The sequence below is a fragment of the Coregonus lavaretus genome, assembly GCF_964263955.1.
Source record: "Coregonus lavaretus genome assembly, chromosome: 31".
Taxonomy (NCBI): domain Eukaryota; kingdom Metazoa; phylum Chordata; class Actinopteri; order Salmoniformes; family Salmonidae; genus Coregonus; species Coregonus lavaretus.
In genome coordinates, this window is record NC_140018.1 from 19,018,209 (window position 1) to 19,044,389 (window position 26,181).

Consider the following 26,181-nt stretch of genomic DNA (forward strand, 5'->3'; position numbering starts at 1 on the left):
CCAGTATATAGCTAGTTCTCTGAGATAGAAAACATATGATGAGTACAGTGTTCTTCAATCCCCAATCCTGCAGACCCTTAAGGCTTTTTTTGCAGCCCAGTACTAACACATCTGATTTAACTTATTAAGGGCTTGAAGAGTAAAACATTGTGTAATAGTTAAGTGTTAATTGCATTAATTACATGTGTTCTGCAGTCAGCAGCAGACATATGTGTCCTGTATCAAGACTGTACAAACCTTGATGTTCATCACTTTTTGAAGGGGACTTTCATATTCTCGCTATTCCCTTTGGGAGTAGATGCCTGGTGAGAGAGGTGATCTGAGTTTTCAGTAACAATTGACATTAAGTTGCTTTTCTGTGTAGTAACACTGTACGTTCTATAATAACAGCATTGTATTACAATGTTGGTATATTGTTCTCTAATTGGCTTTGCATTCTAATTACAAAGGAATGGAGCCGAGCGTTGTTTGTTATTACACACTCCGCATTCCATTTGAGTATAACAAAAGCTGTTCAATTCCATTACTATTACAAAGCAATTGCCATAGTACTATGTAAGTACAATGTTGTAACTAGCATAATTATAGCATTACTACACAGGTATAAGAGCAACTTAAGAACATTTAACCACATTTTCCTGCTCTATAAATGAATGGGAAGACAACCAAAGCAACTATAAGAGCAGAACTCACCCCAGCCAAGATTAGTCTCAACACTTCATCTCGCACCTGGTATTAACATGACAAAAATGCAGTAGTGGTAGTACATAGTATACATAGTTCACTATTGTAACACACTATTAAATAATATTATATCACATGAGATCCCTAATGATCGACAAATACCTTTTTCTCTGCAAAACATCCAGTCAGCAAAATGAAGAAGCCCTGAAAAAATTGGACACGATAAATAAATACAATGGTTAAAACTGATTTCCGCTCCTTTCACCCAATAGTTTCAGACAATAATATTTGTAATGGAAAATGGATGAAAAAGTACCTGTAAGGAGTTTATGATGGTGAAAGCATAATTCATCACATTAACCATTAGTTGGTTTGACTCAATGAGCAAAAAGAATCCGAAAACCCATGTTATCCCAAAGACTGGTGTTAAAAAGAGCACCACTTTCAGGATGCTTTTGGCTGTCTCGTTCTCGTCGGCTTTACTCCCATCAGGGATATTGGACTTTAGGAGCTTCATGATGACAACACACATGGAGAAGACATTCATCAAAACAATCGTCCCGACGGGCAGAATAAATGAATGAATGGACCCTTCCAGAAGTCCATCGTAAGTGAGCCAGCAGGTTTTCGTGTCATAGTAGGGTTTTTCCGTGTATTTGTAGTACACATAGGTAGCTGCCACGATCACTGTGGGACAGACGTAGCCGAGGACGGTGGAAAAGAGCAGATACACCCTCTTCCTCAGCGGGTGGAAGACAAAGATGAGCTGGTGTATTAGCATGACGCTGAGGCATAGCATCCAGCAGAACATAGCCAGGAAGAAGAAATGGTTGGTCACGGTCAGGATGAGGCACCAGGTTGCAGAGATGCTGGGGAAGGACGAGGCTAGGAAACTGCAGTCGGCCAATAAAAGGCATAGAGAGATGTTGACCAGGGCTGTGTGGCGGAAGTGCGAGAGGTTGGACTTCACAACGGCCGACCACACCAGCGCCTCGATGAAGAGGAAGACGAGGAGGGAGCAGATGGACATGCCCAGGCCTACGTAGGTGATCTCATCCAGAAAGGGCAGGTTCAGCGGGGTCTTGGACATGAGCACTGAGAAGGAGGTCAGGTGGGTGCACTCGCAGTAGCTTCTGTTGTTGACCATTTCATTCCACTTGCAGCCTTCTTCAGACCATTCCTTCAACGTGGTGTTCCAGAACACACAGAGGATTTTAGAGTCTTGAGCCATTGACTGGTTGATGGGAAAGTCCAATTTGATGTCTATTTTGGAGTCGTTACTGTTTTGCAGTGTGGCTGACACCACAATGCTAGGGAACTCACTGTCTGGGAATTTTGAATTGTTTAATTTGTCAACCAGATTTTTTACTCCCACAGTTTTTACTATTCCTGAGGACTGGGCCAATTTGACCTCCACGCCAAACACAGTTTGATTGCAAGATGAATTGTTTTGAGCTCGGCAGAGTTTGAATTGTAGATTTGGGGTGTCATTTCCGTTACTGGTATTCATTTTAATGTTCTTTACTAGACCCTCGACAGACTTGAGGTATTTTGAGGACATTCCATATTCAATGGTTTTGTTGACTGCCTTCCAAGGGTTATTCAACATGTTGCTTGCTGCACCAAGAAAAACCTGAGAATTTTATTTGACAAATTAATGTTTCTGTATGAGATATATTGTACACAACAGTATAACTCTTGACTGGGGTATGTGCAAGTCACCCAATATTTGGCAACCGTTTAAAGGTGCAATCTGCAGTTCAAACAATAACAAAGTGCCACTGTTTTGGTCAATATCTCAGGGATGGAGTTAGAGGAATGTAACCACTCTCAAATTCATACAGTGAGGGAAAAAAGTATTTGATCCCCTGCTGATTTTGTACATTTGCCCACTGACAAAGAAATGATCAGTCTATAATTTTATTGGTAGGTTTAATTGAACAGTGAGAGACAGAATAACAACAACAAAATCCAGAAAAACGCATGTCAAAAATGTTATAAATTGATTTGCATTTTAATGAGGGAAATAAGTATTTGACCCCCTCTCAATCAGAAAGATTTCTGGCTCCCATGTGTCTTTTATACAGGTACCGAGCTGAGATTAGGAGCACACGCTTAAAGGGAGTGCTCCTAATCTCAGCTTGTTACCTGTATAAAAGACACCTGTCCACAGAAGCAATCAATCAATCAGATTCCAAACTGTCCACCATGGCCAAGACGAAAGAGCTCTCCAAGGATGTCAGGGACAAGATTGTAGACCTACACAAGGCTAGAATGGGATACAAGACCATCGCCAAGCAGCTTGGTGAGAAGGTGACAGCAGTTGGTGCAATTATTCGCAAATGGAAGAAACATAAAAGAACTGTCAATCTCCCTCGGCCTGGGGCTCCATGCAAGATCTCACCTCGTGGAGTTGCAATGATCATGAGAACAGTGAGGAATCAGCCCAGAACTACACGGGAGGATCTTGTCAATGATCTCTAGGCAGCTGGGACCATAGTCACCAAGAAAACAATTGGTAACACACTACGCCGTGAAGGACTGAAATCCTGCAGCGCCCTCAAGGTCCCCCTGCTCAAGAAAGCACATATACAGGCCCGTCTGAAGTTTGCCAATGAACATCTGAATGATTCAGAGGAGAACTGTTTGAAAGTGTTGTGGTCAGATGAGACCAAAATCGAGCTCTTTGGCATCAACTCAACATGTTTGGAGGAGGAGGAATGCTGCTTATGACCCCTACAACACCATCCCCACCATCAAACATAGAGGTGGAAACATTATGCTTTTTTACATTTTAGTCATTTAGCAGACGCTCTTATCCAGAAGTTAGTGTTAGTGAATACATTATAAAAAAAAAAAAATTATACTGCCCCCCCCGTGGGAATCAAACCCACAACCCTGGCGTTGCAAACGCCATGCTCTATCAACTGAGCTACATCCCTGCCGGCCATTCCCTCCCCTACCCTGGACGACGCTGGGCCAATTGTGTGCCGCCCATGAGTCTCCCGGTCGCGGCCGGCTGCGACAGAGCCTGGATTCGAACCAGGATCTCTAGTGGCACAGTTAGCACTGCGATGCAGTGCCTTAGACCACTGCGCCACTCAGGAGTACTTTGGGGGTGTTTTTCTGCTAAGGGGACAGGACAACTTCACCGCATCAAAGGGACGATGGACGGGGCCATGTACCGTCAAATCTTGGGTGAGAACCTCCTTCCCTCAGCCAGGGCATTGAAAAATGGGTCGTGGATGGGTATTCCAGCATGACAATGACCCAAAACACACGGCCAAGGCAACAAAGGAGTGGCTCAAGAATAAGCACATTAAGGTCCTGGAGTGGCCTAGCCAGTCTCCAGACCTTAATCCCATAGAAAATCTGTGGGGGAGCTGAAGGTTCGAGTTGTCAAACGTCAGCCTCGAAACCTTAATGACTTGGAGAAGATCTGCAAATAGGAGTAGAACAAAATCCCTCCTGAGATCTGTGCAAACCTGGTGGCCAACTACAAGAAACGTCTGACCTCTGTGATTGCCAACAAGGGTTTTGCCACCAAGTACTAAGTCATGTTTTGCAGAGGGGTCAAATACTTATTTCCCTCATTAAAATGCAAATGAATTTATAACATTTTTGACATGCGTTTTTCTGCATTTTTTGTTATTCTGTCTCTCACTGTTCAAATAAACCTACCATTAAAACCATAGACTGATCATGTCTTTGTCAGTGGGCAAACGTACAAAATCAGCAGGGGATCAAATACTTTTTTCCCTCACTGTAGATGGAGCTATGGATGAAATTATTGTTTTAACCATTCTCCAGCTGTACAGTGTTTGTTTACAATTACATTGTTTACAAACATTGGAGTAAAACAAGCTTCTATTTTGGGTTCTGATGTGTTAAGACAGTTGAACTAAGCTACTGAGGCCTTTGTAAGTTATATTATTCTAGAATCAATGGCTATATATCATGACTTAGTCCAAAAATGGACATAGCAACTGCAGATTGCTCATGTAAAGAGTAATCTATCTAACATAAAAAAACAGAATGGCTCACATCTAAAACGGACTCATCCAGGGTGATGGTTTCTGATGCTTCAGACATGACATCCAGAACACTGATGGATGCATTCAAATCAGCAACTGAGCTGCCCGTGCCAGCAACTGTGTTGTTCTTCAACCCAGAAAATATTTCAAGAGCGACGTCCTGAGTGGCCCCAAGTCCCTCTCTAAAGTTCTGTAATGGTACAACATACATGGAATAGTAACTTTCTTTCCAATACCAACACATTCTACAGGCCTAAAATATTTTTATGATAGTCACATTATTCCAGTGGCTGGATGTGTAGTTGAAGAATGTGATATATCACCAACCCGTGAGTAATGTTGTAATGCAGGAATGCAAGCGCTTTCACTCAAAATATAGGCATCCCCCAAAACACTACCAATGTTCTATATCAAGTTTAACGTATGAGAATTGTATGAGTACAGAAGGTTTAAAGCCATACTCACTTCTGCTGCATTGAGAATGTTATTAAGTTCCTCACTGACACAGTTATCCAGCACATCCATCCATTCAGGCCCCTTGCATGTCCGCTCGTTATAGCCCACTCTTCTCGGCTCACATTGTCGGATGACAATAGTTTCGCCTTTTGGGGTTTTTGGCCAAAGATAGTCCACTAAACAAGCCGTCTCCCTTTCCTTAGCTGATAAAAACAAGCTTTTGTCAGTGAGGACTATTAATAAGAACTAAGCATCCACTTCATTTTTGTAAATGTTGTATAAATAAACCATACAAGTTTATTTCTGTCATTCAAATGTGTTTCTTAAGTGACTTGTTGAAGTGGCCTTATGTCCAAAAGAGATTAAGAGGATTAAGTAAGTTAATTCAAAGGACTCATACAACTAAAACATACCATAAATCACTGGTATAGTTATGCTTGCACTTTCAGTCTCGTTCTCCTGGTTTGTAAAGTTGACTGTGACAACATGCGGTAATTTTGATTGCTCGCAATTTATCTTTGGATTTATGCTGTAGCTGGTCCCCGCTGGCGAGACTAGAAAATAATGTTGAAATTTGCAACTTTATACATTTTGAGCACAAAGAGAAATAACGTGATACATAGTTCAAGACACAGTTCATAAGTGTACCTGAGCTGGGTTTTTGGGATTCCATTTGAGCTTGGTATGACCAAGTAACATTGTAAATCTCTGTGCTGTTCTTGATGGTTGCGCTGACCATCACACTTTGAAGGCTTGGACCTTGGCATTCTACAGTCAGTGGGGCACTCGTCATGGTGATCTCATCTGGTAGCAGGGCTACCTTCAACTCTGCAGAGGCTGCGTGCACAATGGATCCTTTGGAAAATCCACACTTATAAATTCCTTCAGAAGCAATAAAGAAGCAATAAACATTAACATATCAGTAGGCATATTTCAGCATCGAACAAATCAGATTTAATATTTACAATAACTACATAAACAGGAAATATAATCCTATTCCCTCGATTTATATTGGCAAGCATCATAGGTCTCCCAGACACACCTGCCCAGTCCCCTGACAACTTTTTAATTTGGACTGTGGTACAGTTGGGTGATGCCTCTGGGAATGTGACGGTTATGCTGGTTCCAGTGTTCAGACCAAATGTCTCACTTCCCTTTATCAAGTTCCAGTTCCAAGTGCCGTCTGTTTCATCAAATGTTGTTTTATCAAATGTGCAGCTCAGCGTCGGTGTTGAGCGGTATGCCACTGTGTTCATTGGATACTGAATGCTCACAATTCCTGTGGAAAAGTAGAGACATACAGTATCAATACAAAAAAGAATACAATACATCTTTACACGCTTCACATAATCATTACCAACCAGACATAATCAATTTCATACCATAATTCTTGCTACATTTCTTAATATCATACTGTCTTTGCAGTTGTTTGTATGGTTCGAAGGTTATCGTAGAACCAAAAGCTTAGCAAATAAAAACTCTGCAACTGCATCTGATTGGAGTGTGCAGAGCCTTATCTGAGCCTAATGTGGCAGATATCATGGTCTTAATATCACTACGTGAAAGGACTGTACTGTAATGGAAGAGGCAGGACATTTACCTGATGTTTCAACAGATATTTTGGCAGAGGAGCCTACAGTAGTTTCCAGGTCAGCTGTTATGTTTGCAAGTTTTTTAGTCAGAAATATGACACTGAGATCCACTTCGAAATCAACAATGTGGCCATCACCCCTTATGTGTCAATATTGAGTTGCCAATGGGTGAAAGGGAGACAAAAACAGAAATTGATGTTGCATCTTTGGGGAGAAAAACAAGCACTCTGCCAAATATTAAAGAATGAATAAATCCCATAATTAATGTTGAATGTATTACCTAGGTCCAGATACATTAAGGCCCTCAAACCCATTAAATTTTTGAAAACCCTCTGTAAGCTGAGAGAAAAAGGAAATGTTTTCATCAATATTAAATATAATGTGTGTTCAGGTATCACTTGTTCAGGTTATAAGAAATGTATAAACATTCCTTTAAGTCATTATACATTTTATTCATTTAATCTAAACCAAACTATACTATTTCAGCAGATTTGAATTCCATAAATATACAAATGAAAATGTACCTGTTGTTTGATAGTATTAGTTTCACTAAATACTTTTTCCGCTGTAACTTTTCCATTAAAGCGAACTGTGTAAACAAAAACAAAAAATGATAATTGTGACAATATAATACTGCAACAATATCAACAACTACATTAATAATAGCAGTGAATTACAATTATTAGTAGAAATAACAGCAAAAATTATACAATCAATAATTAATAATAATCAATAATTGTTAATAGCATTATCTAGCCTATTGATCATATCAAATAATGGTAGTAAAAATATCAGTATCAACAATAATACCTTTCACTTTGGGAATACAGAAGGCTGGCAGGTAAGAAATATTTGCGTTACAATATGAGTCATTGCAACACTGGAACTCGTCACACACCGCATTGCTCCAGATGTACTTTGTCGAACAGTTACATGTACAATCATCCCCGACAATATCACATTCTACACAGAAACACACATTATCAATCAACAACAATCAGACAATGGATGAAAAAACACTGATAAAGGAACATTTCTCTATGAAACCATATTTGGTAGAAATACTGATACTGTACCCGCTGTTAGTTCAAGCAGTTCAATAGTCATATTTCCATTAACTGTAGTTATTTCCTTGATTGATGATAGAGTACCAGAGATGTCCAATGTAACATTGCTCTCTACCATGAACTCAGCCATGTAGGTATCTAAAAAAATCAGTGACATAAAGGAACATTTTTATTTTAGGCAAATGTGGAAGAGAGCCTTTTCAGCAGCTGATTCTAATGATAGGGGGAGGATCTTCAAGAGTGCATCTGCTTGTGTGAGCGAGTTATAAATTCAATTGTCCTCATGCGGCCCCTTTCTAGTTCTCTTCATAGAGAGTAACTGCTTGGTTTGTTATGTATTCAGACATAAATATACAGATCAAATAACTCACCCACTGCTAAGGCCTGTGTAAATGAAAAGAGAGACGCATTAGATTTCATCATCAAAGGGTGAATAACTACATACACTACCGGTCAAAAGTTTTAGAACACCTACTCATTCAAGGGTTTATCTTTATTTTTTACTATTTTCTACATTGTAGAATGTATGCACTAACTGTAAGTCGCTCTGGATAAGAGCGTCTGCTAAATGACTAAAATGTAAATGTAAAAATGAAGAATAATAGTGAAGACATCAAAACTATGTAATAACACATATGGAATCATGTAGTAACCAAAAAAAGTGTTAAACAAATCAAAATATACTTTATATTTGAGATTCTTCAAATAGCAACCCTTTGCCTTGATGACAGCTTTGCACACTCTTGGCATTCTCTCAAACAGCTTCATGAGGTAGTCACCTGGAATGCATTTCAATTAACAGGTGTGCCTTGTTAAAAATTAATATGTGGAATTACTTTCTTCTTAATGTGATTGAGCCAATCAGTTGTGTTGTGACAAGGTAGGGGATGTATACAGAAGATAGCCCTATTTGGTAAAAGACCAAGTCCATATTATGGTAAGAACAGCTTAAATAAGCAAAGAGAAACGACATTCCATCATTACTTTAAGATATGAAGATCAATCCTCTCATGAGGACCGCCACAGGAATGGAAGACCCAGAGTTAGAGTTACCAGCCTCAGAAATTGCAGCCCAAATAAATGCTTCACAGAGTTCAAGTAACAGACACATCTCAATATCAACTGTTCAGAGGAGACTGTGTGAATCAGGTCTTCATGGTCAAATTGCTGCAAAGAAACCACTACTAAAGGACACCAATAATAAGAAGAGACCTGCTTGGGCCAAGAAACACAAGCAATGGACATTAGAACGGTGGAAATTTGTCCTTTGGTCTGGTGTCCAAATTGGACATTTTTGGTTCCAACCGCCGCGTCTTTGTTTTTGAAGAATCTCAAATATAAAATATATTTTGATTTGTTTAACACTTTTTTGGTTACTACATGATTCCTTGTGTGTTATTTCATAGTAAAAATAAAGAAAAACCCTTGAATGAGTAGGTGTTCTAAAACTTTTGACTGGTAGTGTATGTCAACTGGAATTAGTCTGTGAAATAAGATACATTCATTAGGTTACCTCAATTTCTTTAAAACATGTCTTGTTGTTTTTATCGGTGCTTACCTTTACTTAATTTACTTGACTAACATCCATGGTTACTGTGTAAATTGTCCTACTGGCTCATTTAAAATACTATTGCAATGTACTTCTTACCTGGTGGTAGAGGAATACCACGCCACAGAAAAGTATTACCGCTCTGGCCCACATCGTTTGTCTGATGGAAGCAAAGAAGATTGACACTGCTTCAACAATTTGGACACATTAATGAACTACAATGTTCTGGATATCTCAATGTAATTGTCTTCGAATTAAAGGAAGACTGAAGACAAAACATCAATTTTCATGATAGGTGCTCCTATCATCAACCTTACTGTATTTATGTCTCATTTGAGTCGGTGCTATTTGTTGCTTTTATTATTCTATTTAGATTTTATTATCCATCTCTGGGCTATTTACAGTGAGGGAAAAAAGTATTTGATCCCCTGCTGATTTTGTACGTTTTCCCACTGACAAAGAAATTATCAGTCTATAATTTTAATGGTAGGTTTATTTGAACAGTGAGAGACAGAATAACAACAAAAAAATCCAGAAAAACGCATGTCAAAAATGTTATAAATTGATTTGCATTTTAATTAGGGAAATAAGTATTTGACCCCCTCTCAATCAGAAAGATTTCTGTCTCCCAGTTGTCTTTTATACAGGTAACGAGCTGAGATTAGGAGCACACTCTTAAAGGGAGTGCTCCTAATCTCAGCTTGTTACCTGTATAAAAGGCACCTGTCCACAGAAGCAATCAATCAATCAGATTCCAAACTCTCCACCATGGCCAAGACGAAAGAGCTCTCCAAGGATGTCAAGGACAAGATTGTAGATCTACACAAGGCTGGAATGGGCTACAAGACCATCACCATGCAGCTTGGTGAGAAGGTGACAACAGTTATTCTCAAATGGAAGAAACACAAAATAACTGTCAATCTCCCTCGGCCTGGGACTCCATGCAAGATCTCACCTCGTGGAGTTGCAATGATCATGAGAACGGTGAGGAATCAGCCCAGAACTACACGGGAGGATCTTGTCAATGATCTCATGGCAGCTGGGACCATAGTCACCAAGAAAACAATTGGTAACACACTACGCTGTGAAGGACTGAAATCCTGCAGCGCCCACAAGGTCCCCCTGCTCAAGAAAGCACATATACATGCCCGTCTGAAGTTTGCCAATGAACATCTGAATGATTCAGAGGAGAACTGGGTGAAAGTGTTGTGGTCAGATAAGACCAGAATCGAGCACGTTGGCATCAACTCAACTTGCCGTGTTTGGAGGAGGAACGCTGCCTATGACCCCAAGAACACCATCCCCACCGTCAAACATGGAGGTGGAAACATTATGTTTTGGGGGTGTTTTTCTGCTAAGGGGACAGGACAACTTCACCGCATCAAAGGGACGATGGACGGGGCCATGTACCGTCAAATCTTGGGTGAGAACCTCCTTCCCTCAGCCAGGGCATTGAAAATGGGTAGTGGATGGGTATTCCAGCATGACAATGACCCAAAACACACGGCCAAGGCAACAAAGGAGTGGCTCAAGACGAAGCACATTAAGGTCCTGGAGTGGCCTAGCCAGTCTCCAGACCTTAATCCCATAGAAAATCTGTGGAGGGAGCTGAAGGTTGAGTTGCCAAACGTCAGCCTCGAAACCTTAATGACTTGGAGAAGATCTTTAAAGAGGAGTGGGACAAAATCCCTCCTGAGATGTGTGCAAACCTGGTGGCCAACTACAAGAAACGTCTGACCTCTGTGATTGCCAACAAGGGTTTTGCCACCAAGTACTAAGTCATGTTTTGCAGAGGGTTCAAATACTTTTTCCTTCATTAAAATGCAAATCAATTTATAAGATTTTTTACATGCGTTTTTCTGGATTTTTTTGTTGTTATTCTGTCTCTCACTGTTCAAATAAACCTACCATTAAAATCATAGACTGATCATGTCTTTGTCAGTGGGCAAACGTACAAAATCAGCAGGGGATCAAATACTTTTTTCCCCCACTGTATTTGCTTTTATGTTTCACTCTAAGGTAGATACTGCTGTAAAGAATATACGTCATAACCATTATTAATTAACCTCTTCTCTCCTGAGCTCCTTTCCCTGAAATATACAAAGTTCTAAATTAGCTAGTCAAACTTTCATTTGCCTTACTTTGCATTCCCCCATAATACAGACACCGCCGGTGGTGAACTTGTCCTGTTGACCTGCTTATGATGCAATAAATGACCCTTGTCAATCACTCTCTGCTCATTAAACAAAACATAGAACAATCCACTCACTATGTACACTGTATGTCCTCTCAATTATTTACATGGTCATATCAACAAAAACCATTATTTCATTAAACTACACTGCCACGGCACACGTATTTGCATGCGTTTTTAACTAAAGAAGACTTTCAACATTTTACTTGAGGTTACCGACTTCGGTTCAATTATTTGAATTCCATTTTGTTAGTTTTTTTTCTGTGAGCTCCATGTGCAGTTTCTGTAGAGATAAATCAGATGATGCCTGAACTGTGCAATGTAGTAGGGAGTTGTAGTTTCCAAACGGCCAACATTCTACATAGTTTTACGCAGAAAACGTGAGACCATAATCCATTGCGCACCCGCTTAAACTTGTTCGGCAGTTGATTCGCGAGCCTGAAAATACATGATTTAAGTGATTCATAGCTGGTTTTCAGAGTCATAAAAGTTTGCCGTATTTATTTTCAAGAACTACTAAAATAGTGATTTTGTCAGACAGCATAGACAGTAGCTCTATAGAGATGAGATGACTTGGAATTAAATAATAAAGTAATCAAATGAAACAAATATATTATTAAAGTAAAGTAATGTGAATAAATTATGGTTAATAAGTGATAAGCAGTAATGGGCAGTCACTACCATCATGGGACTTTTATTAATTGTTTTATTCAGAGTTACAGCATTCAACCCACATAATGCATAGTGCATTTAATGTCTAATCGAAACCGAAATTGAAAAACCGTGATAATTTTTTTATAATCTAACAGTCAGCTGGGTCAACATGTTGATACTAAATCCTGTAATCACAAAACATCATGGTGCTTTCAGAGGTTGCTTTTGTATCACAACACATAAAAACAATATATGCCTAGTTGTGGTCCTCTGTAGCTCAGCTGGTAGAGCACGGCGCTTGTAACGCCAAGGTAGTGGGTTCGATCCCCGGGACCACCCATACACAAAAAAATGTATGCACGCATGACTGTAAGTCGCTTTGGATAAAAGCGTCTGCTAAATGGCATATTATTATTATTTTTAGTTATTCATTAATGTATGGACTCTCAATATGACATTAATTTGAGCATTAATGAGATGGTACACCAGGTTAGTGTGAATGGAACAGAAGACTATACAGAAGCAGCCTATATACACTTGACAGTTGAAGTCACCTGACCTGAGTAGGTTACATTGCCCCTGACCTTTATATTTTCTATCTATGGAAGCTCACTTTATTTGAAAAGACTGTGAGCAAAAATGAACTGGAGAGTCTCAATTGAAAGGACTTTTTAGTCCAGAAGTAGGATATTCTGGGCCTGGGAAATGTAGCCCAACTAATTATTAGACTACTTAAAATGTAACCAAATAGAAAATAGTCACAATATTCATAATAATATGTTTCATTAACACAATACTCGTTTTTTTTCAAAAGGTATTTTCAAACCACAACTTGGCATAAATTTGAATAAGAATATACAGGGCAACCAACAAGTATTAGGCAGTACGAACCATTTGTTAATGCAGTCCATAGAAATGATGAACGATAATAGCTTTTCAGTAAGAGGAGATACTGACCTTGACTTAAGAAATTTGCTCATAAACCTGGGTTTGACCTGTGAAACCAGTGTTCAGCAGGTGGGATGAAGTTTGTTATCCATGACTACCAGGAGACCATCGGGGTAGGCTGAATGCTCACAGTGAACAGGCTGCGTCTGGCTAAAGGAAATGGAAAGAAACCTTGAAAGCAGCATGACGGAGGCGGCATTTGACAATGAGTAGCTACTTTGAAAAAGTGCTCCTTGCCATTTGCATGGCTGGTATCGCCCTTTGCCATCTGGACTGGTCAACATGGGTCTTCCAACTTTCCATCCACATTTGGCTACCAAATACAGCTTTCTCCTTGAGGAGGTTACAGACTGTCAAGGGGAAATGTTGTCCGGACATGTCATCCCTATACATGTCATTCCTATAAAATAGATTTTGATTTGTTTAACACTTTTTGGGATACTACATAATTCCATATGTGTTATTTCATAGTTTTGATGTCTTCACTACTATTCTACAATGTAGAAAATGGTAAAAAATTAAGAAAAACCCTTGAATGAGTAGGTGTGTCGAAACTTTTGACTGGTACTGTAAATAGTTTTTATTGTTTTCAGTGTTTTCAGTGTTCAAAATTTTGGAATTTAGAAGATCTGTTCCCAAGTTGTCCCATGAATAAAAAAAGAGAAATATGTGATCATGTCTCATTGTAATAAAGGTATGAAATGATTGTTATTTTCAAGTACAATCTCTTTTTAGGCAATTTGCAGTGTAAAAATTATAATTATAATTATGTTCCATCCCCAACCATCCGCTCTGACAAAAATCGCTGAATCTAGTTGATTACCCCATGTTTACATTCTCTCTGTAGCTAGAGCTGCATTGTGCAAACACATTATCACCATGGAAAATATGCAAATTGTTACTGGCAGCAACAAAGCATCAGAAAAGAGGAAGAGCCACATTGTACAATTAAGCAATGAGGCAGTGCTGTATCATGACTACAGTCACAAGTAAATGGTGTTGTTCGGCCCAATGCGATAGCGATACAGTACTCAGTGGCTACTGTACATGCAAAATTAGTTGAATTGACATCATAATGTCATCATCTGGTTGTAATGACATCATTTTGATGAGTTTTGCCCACTGGGTAGGAACTCAATTCGGGGCAAAAATAACAATAAGCCTACAGGAAAAAGAAACTTCACTGTAATGCCAATCCATCAATGTGGTTATACTGTCTATGGGTAGGCCTGTGCGTTGTCCTGACCTCACAGATTTGCTTAACTAAACTGATGGTTATCATAAAGTTATGCTTACAGTAGACTTTAAAGAAGCATCACGCAATATGTTGTTCCACTCCCACTTTTAAGAACCAGAACAATGCCTGAGATAAAGCCAAAATCATGCAAATGTTGTACGAGTATAGCAAATGAACAGACATTATTTCTGCCATGTTTATTGTTTGTAGGAAATGGAGACCTTTCTAAGAACTACAGTGCGTTCGGAAAGTATTCAGATCCCTTGGCTTTTTCCTACTTTTGTTACGTTATAGCCTTATTCTAAAATTGATTAAATTGATTTTTTTCCCTCATCAATCTACACACAATATCCCATAATGAAAAGCAAAAACAGGTTTTTAGAAATATTACTGTAATGACCCGGGCTGTAGCCCCTATTTATGCATTTCAAAACCCAGCGGGATTACCCATCATACCCCCCCCCCCCCAAACTTTCCGTCTGTCCTGCATATTTAACCCCTGCTAGCACCCATGAGAACAATAACACACCCACGAACACAGAACACAATACCGGGTCGTTACATAGCCCCCCATTTCTAAACCCTAGCCCCTAGGGTTACACAAAAAATCCTTAAAATGACCCTGAGGTCGCATCAGTCTCTTGGGCCTCCCCGTAACTCTCACCGGTGGACCCCCGGAACACTCATCTGCCCCAATGTCATTTCCAGTGCCCTCTGAAGAGGCAGCCCCCTCCCCAGGCTCAGGTTGTGCTAGAGTCTCCTCGTTAGACTGTTCCTGTGAGCTCACATCAGAGTCCTCACTCCCATTCCCTACCGTTTTCCTCCCTCTGTAGGGCGCCAATAGATCCCGGTGGACCACCACCTTCCTGCTCCATGGGGGAACCTCCACACAGTACGTCACCTCCCCCAATATCTCTATCACGAGGCACGGCCCCACCCAGGCACTGTCCAGCTTTGGGCACCGCCCCTTCTTGTGCGTGGGGTTGTGAAGCCACACGCATTCTCCCGCTCCAAAGTGCCTCCCCCTAGCGCGCAAGTCATAGTGGCGCTTTTGGTGCACCCCTGCGTTCTTGAGTTGCTCTCTTGCGAAGGTGTGAGCCGCTTCTAACCGGTTCTGCAGACGACTAACATATTTTGGGCCAGGCAAAACCACGTGGTCATTATCAGGAGGGTGGCCAAATGTCAGTTCGGCTGGTGTGCGCAACTCACGACCTAACATTAGTAGCGCTGGGGAGCACGCAATCGATTCTTGAACAGCCGACCTACATGCCATAAGAATAAACGATAAGTGGGTGTCCCAACCTCTCTGGTGTTTTGAGGTGATGATGGCCAGCTGCTGCGCTAATGTTCTGTTAAATCTTTCCACCAGCCCATCACTCTGGGAGTAGTGAGCGTCTTCTCCGCGCCTAACCATCTACACAAATCTGAGAACACCCGTGACTCTGAAGTTTCTCCCCTGGTCGCTGTGAATAGACTGTGACACCACAAACCGACTGATTATTCCCCCTATCATGCATCAGCTACTGTCTCTGCCTCCTGGTCTGGGAGAGCGTAAGCCTCTGGCCACTTGGTGAAGTAGTCCATAGCAGTTAGAATCCACCTGTTACCGCTGTCTGTGGTTGGAAACAGCCCCACTATGTCTACCGCCAGTCTCTCCATGGGCTCTTCTACTGGGAATTGTTGTGGGAGGGCGTGTGACTGACACGGAGGTCCTTTTTTAGCAGCACACTCATCGCACTGCCTACAAAAGTCCTCCACATCCCTCCTGTGCCTGGCACAATAGAAGCCTTTACGCACGTGCTTTGACGTTTTGGAGACTCCAAAATGACCTGCGCCTACTCCCCTGTGAAGCTGCTGTAACACGCTCCCCCGCAGCCTTTTAGGAACCACTTCCTGCCACGTCATTTCTCCAGCAGCTGGCTTTTCCTACCCCCCCTGGAACAGTCCTTTGGTGACTGGTGATAGAGGGGCTACTTCCCCCCACGGCGGTCGTCTTCTCTCTTCCACCCACCGCAGCACAGGACGCAGCTCTGCGTCCTCGTCCTGGCGATGCCTCCACTCCCCGACGTCCACAGCCTCGAGCTCCCGGCACTCTGTCACCCCCAGCTGACTCACTGTGGCGGTGACTCCCTCCTCCGTGCACAGTTCTCTCTCTCGCTCCACGGGACAAGGCATCTGCATTGCTGTGGCGAAGGCCGGCTCTGTGCTCCACCTGGAAGTCGTAGGGTTGCAGCTCCTCCAGCCAGCGGGTGATCTGACCCTCTGGCTCCTTGAAAGAGAGAAGCCACTGCAGGGCAGAGTGAGATACGAGCCACGCTAAAGCCAACCACGGTCTATACTGAAACAGCTAACTCGCCTAATCTCGATCCGTCCCATAGTTCGAAAGCACTTCTGACACCAATGTATTGACCCGGGCTGGGTCATAAAGGAAAAAGAGACGGACACCAGATGTGCAGGGCAGAACAAAGGTTTATTCCTAAAATGGGCTATTGTTCAGGCCACAGCCCACGCCGCTAAATTCCGAACGTACACAAATACACAATGTAAATTTAAGTGGCAGACTCATAGGAGCAGATCAATACACAGAATCAAAAGAGAGAGAGAGATGAGACAGTAGACCCTATTTATGCATTTCAAAACCCAGCGGGATTACCCATCATACCCCCCCCAACCTTTTTGTCTGTCCTGGCATATTTAACCCCTGCTAGCACCCATGAGAACAGTAACACAACCACGAACATAGAACAAAATACCGGGTTGTTACATTACATTTACATACGTTTTCAGACCCTTTACTCAGTACTTTGTTGAAGCACCTTTTGGCAGCGATTACAGCCTCGAGTCGTCTTGGGTATGACGCTACAAGCTTGGCACACCTGTATCTGGGGAGTTTCTCCCATTCTTATCTGCAGATCCTCTCAAGCTCTGTCACGTTGGATGGGGAGCGTCGCTGCACAGCTATTTTCAGGTCTCTCCAGAGATGTTCGATCGGGTTCAAGTCCGGGCTCTGTCTGGGTCACTCAAGGACATTGAGACTTGTCCCGAAACCACTCCTGCATTGTCTTAGCTGTGTGCTTAGGGTCATTGTCCTGTTGGAAGGTGAACCTTGGCCCCAGTCTGAGGTCCTGAGCACTCTGGAGCAGGTTTTCATCAAAGATCTCTCTGTACTTTGCTCTGTTCATCTTTCCCTCGATCCTGACTAGTCTCTCAGTCCCTGTCGCTGAAAAACATCCCCACAGCATGATGCTGCCACCCCCGTGCTTCACCGTAGGGATGGTGCCAGGTTTCTTCCAGACTCGGCTTTCAGGCCAAAGAGTTGAATCTGGGTTTCATCAGACCAGAGAATCTTGTTTCTCATGGTCTGAGAGTCTTTAGGTGCCTTTTGGCAAACTCCAAGTGGGCTGTCATGTGCCTTTTACTGAGGAGTGGCTTCCGTCTGGCCACTCTACCATAAAGGCCTGATTGGTGGAGTGCTGCAGAGATGGTTGTCCTTCTGGAAGGTTCTCCCATCTCCACAGAGGAACTCTAGAGCTCTGTCAGAGTGACCATCGGGTTCTTGGTCACCTCCCTGACCAAGGCTCTTCTCCCCCGATTGCTCAGTTTGGCCGGGCGGCCAGCTCTAGGAAGAGTATTGGTGGTTCCAAACTTCTTCCATTTAAGAATGATGGAGGTCACTGTGTTCTCGGGGACCTTCAATGCTGCAGAAATTGGTTGGTACCCTTCCCCAGATCTGTACCTCAACACAATCCTGTCTCTGAGCTCTACAGACAATTCCTTTGACCTCATGGCTTGGTTTTTGCTCTGACATGCACTGTCAACTGTGGGACCTTATAAGACAGGTGTGTGCCTTTCCAAATCCTGTCCAATCAATTGAATTTACCACAGGTGGACTCCAATCAAGTTGTAGAAACATCTCAAGGATGATCAATAGAAACAGGATGCACCTGAGCTCAATTTCGATTCTCATAGCAAAGGGTCTTAATACACATGTAAATAAAGTATTTCAGTTTTTTATTTTCAATAAATTAGCGCAAAAAAATGAAAAACTGTTTTTGCTTTGTCATTATGGGGTATTGTGTGTAGATTAATGAGGGAAATGATTTATTCCATTTAAAAATAAGGCTGTAATGTAACAAAATATTTTAACAAGTCCTATTTTTTAAGACAAAAATTAATATAATCCCAAACTCCAGTGGATTACGTGCTATCCACATGTTTTTACAATAGTAAAGTTACGTGATGGCAATTCGATGTATTTACATGGAAATTACTTGTCCACTAGGGGCAATGCGAGTGCCTGTTATAGTAGCCTCAGGGCTCAGGTGTGGTGGACAGGGTTGAGGCCCACCCTACCGTACATCCTTGCCCATCCAAATAAAATATTTATATTTATTTGACCGAGACGTGCGCCGACAGAGAGACTCATCAAAACAGATACATGGGCTACACATACTGAGACAGAGGAGCGAAACAGTGCCCCTCTGTCTCAGTATGTGTAGCCCATGTATCTGATGCTGTCTGGTCAAAAAGAGAATGGCATGTCATGCTCTTTTTGGCCAAACAGCATGAGATACATGGGCTACATATAGTAAGACAGAGGGGCGCCATGGGCTACGGCTTCAAACATCGCGGGTTCAGTCTTAGTGCTAGACACGTGTTTTTTCTTTCATTCAAATGTTTCTGTTTTAACCCTAACCCAAACCCTAACCTTAACCACTCGGAATGAATGCCTAAACTTAGCCATTGAGGTTGGTTTTAGTTTCACAAGTGAACGACAGCACTGTCGTGCAGTTTGACTAACGGCTGACAGGACTTGTTGACATGTCGTGTGGTTTGACATGGGGATTGGTATTTGGCTGTATAAAAGTTTGAAATGAGGTGTTGTAATTCTAGAGAAATTCTGGAGGTTACGTTATGAAACATATATATTTTTACACATGCATAAAAAACATTGTAAGTATGTAAGCCTGGGAAAAGTAAGCCTTGTCCAAGCCAGAATGGCCCATAGGGCAGGAGCCTATCTCCTGTTTCTGTAGCGTGAGGCAGCTTGATGTACTGTATGTACAGTTGAAGTCGGAAGTTTACATACACCTTAGCCAAATACATTTCAACTGTTTTTCACAATTCCTGACATTTAATCCTAGTAAAAATTCCCTGTCTTAGGTCAGTCAGAATGTGAAATGTCAGAACCATAGTAGAGAGAATGATTTATTTAAGCTTTTATTTCTTTCATCACATTCCCAGTGGGTCAGAAGTTTACATACACTCAATTAGTATTTGGTAGATTGCCTTTTTTTTTTCTTTTTTTTAAATTTTTTTTTAACTTGGGTCAAATGTTTCGGGTAGACTTCCACAAGCTTCCCACAATAAGTTGGGTGAATTTTGGCCCATTCCTCCTGACAGAGCTGGTGTAACTGAGTCAGGTTTGTAGGCCTCCTTGCTCGCTCATGCTTTTTCAGTTCTGCCCACACATTTTCTATAGGATTGATGTCAGGGCTTTAGGATGGCCACTCCAATACCTTGACTTTGTTGTCCTTAAGCCATTTTGCCACAACTTTGGAAGTATGCTTGGGGTCATTGTCCATTTGGAAGACCCATTTGCGACCAAGCTTTAACTTCCTGACTGTCTTGAGATTTTGCTTCAATATATCCATATAATTTTCCTTCTTCATGATGCCACCTATTTTGTGAAGTGCACCAGTCCCTCCTGCAGCAAAGCACCCCCACAGCATGATGCTGCCACCCCCGTGCTTCACGGTTGGGATGGTGTTCTTCGACTTGTAAGCAACCATCTTTTTCCTCCAAACATAATGATGGTCATTATGGCCAAACAGATCTATTTTTGTTTCATCAGACCAGAGGACATTTCTCCAAAAAGTACGATCTTTATCCCCATGTGCAGTTGCAAACTGTAGTCTGGCTTTTTTATGGCGGTTTTGGAGCAGTGGCTTCTTCCTTGCTGAGCGGCCTTTCAGGTTATGACGATATAGGACTTATTTTACTGTGGATATAGATACTTTTGTACCTGTTTCCTCCAGGATCTTCATAAGGTCATTTGCTGTTGTTCTGGGATTGATTTGCACTTTCCGCACAAAAGTACATTCATCTCTAGGAGACAGAACGCATCTCCTTCCTGAGCGGTATGAAGGCTGCGTGGTCCCATGATGGTTATACTTGCGTACTTTTGTTTGTACAGATGAACGTGGTACCTTCAGGCGTTTGAATATTGCTCCCAAGGATGACCCAGACTTGTGGAGGTCTACAAAAAAAATTTTTTGGGCTGACTTGTGGAGGTCTTGGCTGATTTCTTTTGATTTTCCCATGATGTCAAGCAAAGAGGCACTGAGTTTGAAGGTAGGCCTTGAAATACATCCACAGGTACACCTCCAATTGACTCAAATTACGTCAATTAGCCTATCAGAAGCTTCTAAAGCCATGACATCATTTTCTGGAATTTTTCAAGCTGTTTAAAGGCACAGTCAACTTGGTGTATGTAAACTTCTGACCCACTGGAATTGTGATACAGTGAATTATAAGTGAAATATCTGTCTGTAAACAATTGTTGGAAAAAGTACTTGTGTCATGCACAAAGTAGATGTCCTAACCGACTTGCCAAAACTATAGTTTGTTAACAAGAAATGTGTGGAGTGGTTGAAAAACGAGTTTTACTGACTCCAACGTAAGTGTAAGTAAAGTTCCGACTTCAACTGTACATCCTCTGGACACCCCCTAGACTAAACACGCTACAGTATCATTGCTTGCCAGAACAACACAACAAAATGATCTAATTAACTAATTAATGTAACTGTTTTAATAATGATCTTTTAACTAATAAATCGTAAATGTGTCATTTCTTGAATGTAAACAAAGTAGCCTAAGTGCTCTGTGTGAAATAAGTATTCTCTTCTCAACTGTAGTGATTTGATAATGAAACGAAACCAAGAAAGACCCATTACTTTGCATGCTCTTTTGTTAACATTGTGTAGTCCTTCAAACAATGACTTATATCATCATTGTGTCAACTGCCTTATCCCTACAGACAGTTGGACAATTGGGATGTCAAGATATAATTGTATATGATTAAGATAATGCAAGATCATGCAAAAACATATTAAATAATATGCTGAACGACTGCTGTTTTCCCCATTTTATTTAAACAAAAAAGCAAAGCATGCATACAACATGTAAACTGATAATAGACAATACATACAGTATATTCATTACATAAACTCATAACTGCAAGAGATTAGTATGATTGGAGAGGCCAGGCAGTCTGAAAGCCCAAATCAAAATGAAGAGAGAAAATGAGATACATCGTGGATTAAGTGAGGTTATACAGCTGATCTACAATGGATTTGACACAATAATTGTGATAAAACATATATTTTTGTGATACAATGGAGTTTGTCTGCACAAATGTTTTTACTGTTTTGCCCACTTTTTAGTCTCCCTCAGAATATGCATACACACATAATTACTTAAGCCATGATATCAAAAACAATTATTTAGCATCCAAAGTGCAATGTCTTAGACTCCACAGTATATGACCTTTTATATATAGATCAAAGTCAATATAAATAGTGACAAAATGTAAATTATTCAAAGAGACATTGTAATGTGTTATTTCAGAAACAATCTCCATTCTTCATGTTAGCTGATTAATCCATTTACACAGTAATACTCTTATTTAAACACCCCCCACCCCCCAAAAAAAGTATAATGTTATTTAATATAATACTTAACAATCCCGATTAAAAAGTTCAAACACCATATAGTTCAGTATGAATCCCTTTGTGCGGCAGGTAGCTTAGTGGTTAAGAGCGTTGTGCCAGTAACCGAAAGGTCGCTGGTTCTAATCCCCGAGCAGACTAGGTGAAAAATCTGTCGATGTGCCCTTGAGCAAGGCACTTAACCCTAATTGCTCCTGTAAGTCGCTCTGGATAAGAGCGTCTGCTAAATGACTAAAAATGTAAAATGTAAAAATGTTTGTGTTAGACATAACCACTAATGACGTCACTGAGAGCTGGGGTCAGATCTTGGTGCAGTCACTTTCAGGTCACACTCAAGGTGTTAGCTACTGTAACCTAGTGCATCAATTGATGATATGTGACAACGCCTTTTGATTGTCAGATTATTTCATAATAATCACATTTGTGGCATTGAGTTAAGTGTTGATGAAAGTCTCTGATGCACCAGTAGTGCTGTATGTTGGAGCTGCTGAAATGTTGAAAATATCTGGAACAGTAGGAACAATAGTTCAAACAATGGCACTACATACTGCAGTATAAGGGCAACTTAATGTGAAGTTGTGCCCAATTGCCTAAGAGTATTACTTTATACTATATACTTACTTCTCCTCCGTATCCGGAAAAAGCCCAAACCACTTGTCGATGATGTTGTAGCATTTGTGGTCTGAAACGAGAATAAAACATAAAACATTAAATACTATCTTAAAGGTAGTAAACTTCTTAACGTGTTCAACACAGTGATAAATACAATAAAATGATCAAATGAGGAAGCATAGACAATAGTGTAATAAACTTGTTGTGGCCAGCAACACATAAGCCCTTACCCTTGTGCGGTTGGAGGACACTTGTGACATTCCTGTCAGAGCTTCCCGGATCTGAAAACGCAGGCAGGGAATTCATCAAAAATATGAATTGTCAGTACACAGCACATTCCAATACATAATTTGAGGGGTATCAGTAAGTGTGTCAGGAACATACCTTTTTGTCCAAAAGTGTTCCAAATACCAAGATGAACAAACCCTTTGAAGGATAACATGGTGAAGGATGGAATTACTACACCAAAGTACAGTATATTTAATTGTAAACATTAATCCAAATCTTAATTTAGTATAACATGCCATTGGGAATTTGATGCAGTTTTTAAAATAATCGTTCAAGTCTATTGTATTTCACTGAGGAACAGTTCATTACTAGTGTTATTTAACTGAGGTAAATACCTGTAATGAATTGAAGATTGCAAACACAATATGGATTCCTAGGTTTTCTGAGTTAGTCATGGTTCCTACTCCTAGTCCCCAGGTAGTACCAAAGAAGGGAGTCAGAATGGCCAGACACCTGGCGATGACCACCACAGCATTTCTCTCATCTGGTTGGGTAACATCCCCCACACCTCTCGTCAGCATTTTGTACAGAACCACAATCAGGATCAAAAGGTTGATGACCACTATGGTCAGGGCAGGGATCACAAAAGCCAGGAGGGCCATTGACTCTTTCCAGTTGAGCCAGCAAACCCCATCATTATCTCTGATGTATTCTTTCACTGGCGCTGTAACTGCGATAGTTATGACAGCAATGATGATGGGTGCTCCATATCCCAAAAAAAAACTGAAGGCCAACATTGCTGGTTTAGACATGTGAGAGAAAACCATTACAGTCCGGTAGAGCAGCAAAAGGCCTGAGACCAGCATCCAGAAAAACAGAGCCAGGTAGAAAAAGTGGATGAAAAACGTTGCTGCGGAACACGCAGGTACATTTTTTTGGTCATATTCTGAAATTGCTGAACCAATAATGAACCAGATGTCAGCAATCAGAAGGGACAAGGCGATGTTAACTATAGAGACATGACGCATGTAAGACGTGTTGTTTCCAGTCACAGCATTCCATACCAATATCTCAATGATGAGACACACGACCAAGCAACCCATTGATATGCCAACTCCAATGTAAGTGATCAAATCCAAAGCGGCTCGAAACGCATCCGGAATGAAAGGCGACATCAAAATGGAGTAGGAGGACAGATGATTACAGTGACAGGTGACAGTGCGATCCTCATCAGACTGCAGTTCACATCCATTATCATCCCATCCTCCAAGTCCGCCAAAAAGGCTGAAGTTCCAGAAAACACACTGAGGATTGCCCAGTGTCTCGTTCAGTACGGCAAAACTGAAAGTCACATTCTTGATTGTGCCATTCACCTTCACCAGAACTACTTTTCCGTTGATGGAGTTGACACTGTCGTTCAGACTGCTACTGTTTCTTGCGGGTAAAACATTATTCAAGGAGTCAAATGTTATTATGGTGATTGAATTGAAGGAAGCTTCAGATGCCGGTATGTCTATCAGAACAGACGAGTTTAAATTGAATGAGTTGTTGACTGAGTTGTTGACTGAGGTTTTGTTTAAAATAATGCTTGGCGTTTCTATGTCAAAAAAGTCATTGGTAAGAAAATTGGAAATTGTTTCAAAGGTGCCCAGAAAGACTGAGTTTTCGTTTTTGGTGAGGTTGGTGTTTAGAACATCCCAGGAGGCTTTAGCTCCATTTGAAGTAAGTACACCTGCCGTTTCCAGAAAATTCTAGAGATCAAGATAGAAATCAGAATTTGTATATGATTATTGAAAACCTAATAAAAAATGATGCTGTATGTGCTCTAATTCAACTTTTAAGGGTGTAATAATAAATTAGTATTAGAATATCTTTAAATGGCACATTTTGAAAATGAGTTAAAGTGATGCTGTTGATGTCAACATACCGTCATCAATGGTTTGTTAATTGGGGTACTTCGGGACACATTTGCAACATTTTTTAGAATATCAACAATAATAGAAATAGTTGCAGGTGATGCAACTATTCTATCTAGGAGGTTAAAAGTGCTGTTGCGGAGTCTTTCCAAAAAGCCTGGAAGATCAGTCCCCACTAAAGTCTGTGTGGATTTAAAGTGATGAAAGAAAGATATAATACAAATGTATTTAAGAATTGTTGCTATACACAGTACTGCAACAAAGCAATAGCATCATTACTAAACAATTTTTATATCCAGTATATTTTATATAGAGTGAAACATGTTTTTATGTTAATATATTACCTGAGATAAAAGAAATAGGTTTTCAATTTCTTTTAAGACACAGTTGTTCTCCCGAACTGAAAAAGTTCCAGTTTCTTGACAAATAGCAGTCTTGTAACCCACTTCATCCGATTTGCAGTTAGCTACAACTATTTCATTAACTTGTCCATTGCCAAAGATCGTATTATTCAAGCAGGTAAACCCTGGAGAGAAATGGCATAGGATTTGTGAAATCATGACGTGAAAATACTACTCCACAACTTAAATATATAAATACACAATATATTTTATACAATATTTCTAATTGTAATTTTATAGATAGATACATGTTATGAATAATGTGATTACATGAAGTCGAATATAACTGAAATTATTGTGACAATATTTTTAAAGCACACAAGCAATGCAAGCAAGTGCACATTAATCTAAAATGAATTGACATGTCCTGCTGCCACAGTTTAAACTGATCTAAATTATTTTTTGAATTTATTTCAGGACAAGTAATAACTAACTTGGTATGTTCAGAATGATCCACCAAATCCACCAAATACTAACCTAATCAAGTACTTACGTATTTTATATTTTCCTCCAATTGTTGAGACAATATCATCTTTTGCTTTTGCAATTTCCTCATTATCGACAATTGTTGTCATAACAGTAAAATCTGAAATTACACTTCCACTCCTATTCATGTGGAGAAAAAAAAATCAGAAAACATTGCATATCCACAAATGAATAGCATGCATGTGTACATTAGTAAAAGTAGCCAATATATACACTGTATAACGTCAATCCCAAATCCTTTTCATTTTGAGGGGAAAATCTTGTCTCTGGGGCATATACTGAAAATGTATTTATTATATTGGACATTTTGGGCCACAGTTTAAAGTGTTAGCATTTCAACTCTGCTAAGCAACCTTCAACTCATTACATTTGTGCAACTAAATCACCTGGGAT

At 40.5% G+C, this 26,181-nt stretch overlaps 2 protein-coding genes across 2 annotated transcripts in view; both read right to left on the reverse strand.

Moving 5' to 3' along the window:
• Nucleotides 1–248: 248 nt before the first annotated feature.
• Nucleotides 249–15,634, reverse strand: LOC311106791 (adhesion G-protein coupled receptor F3-like; the record flags this gene model as incomplete). The annotated part of the gene is made up of 17 exons (XM_084149174.1): nt 249–302; nt 694–729; nt 847–888; nt 1,001–2,317; nt 4,729–4,908; nt 5,184–5,377; nt 5,588–5,728; nt 5,823–6,056; nt 6,217–6,453; nt 6,775–6,905; nt 7,047–7,105; nt 7,291–7,355; nt 7,577–7,729; nt 7,843–7,971; nt 8,205–8,217; nt 9,482–9,567; nt 15,037–15,634. The coding sequence occupies 17 exons, from the start codon at nt 15,632–15,634 to the stop codon at nt 249–251; spliced, it is 3,669 nt and encodes a 1,222-aa protein (XP_084005300.1).
• A 5,914-nt stretch (nt 15,635–21,548) lies between these two features.
• LOC311106976 (adhesion G-protein coupled receptor F1-like) overlaps nt 21,549–26,181 on the reverse strand; it is a 30,503-nt gene continuing 25,870 nt past the window's right edge. Inside the window, exons 18-25 of the mRNA XM_084149393.1 lie at nt 25,796–25,908; nt 25,246–25,427; nt 24,913–25,083; nt 23,381–24,736; nt 23,142–23,183; nt 22,988–23,038; nt 22,767–22,827; nt 21,549–22,650 (exon numbers count right to left, since the gene is read on the reverse strand). Of these exons, the coding sequence (XP_084005519.1) occupies nt 22,580–22,650; nt 22,767–22,827; nt 22,988–23,038; nt 23,142–23,183; nt 23,381–24,736; nt 24,913–25,083; nt 25,246–25,427; nt 25,796–25,908 (2,047 nt within the window). The 3' untranslated portion in view covers nt 21,549–22,579. The remainder of the gene's footprint in view (nt 22,651–22,766; nt 22,828–22,987; nt 23,039–23,141; nt 23,184–23,380; nt 24,737–24,912; nt 25,084–25,245; nt 25,428–25,795; nt 25,909–26,181) is intronic.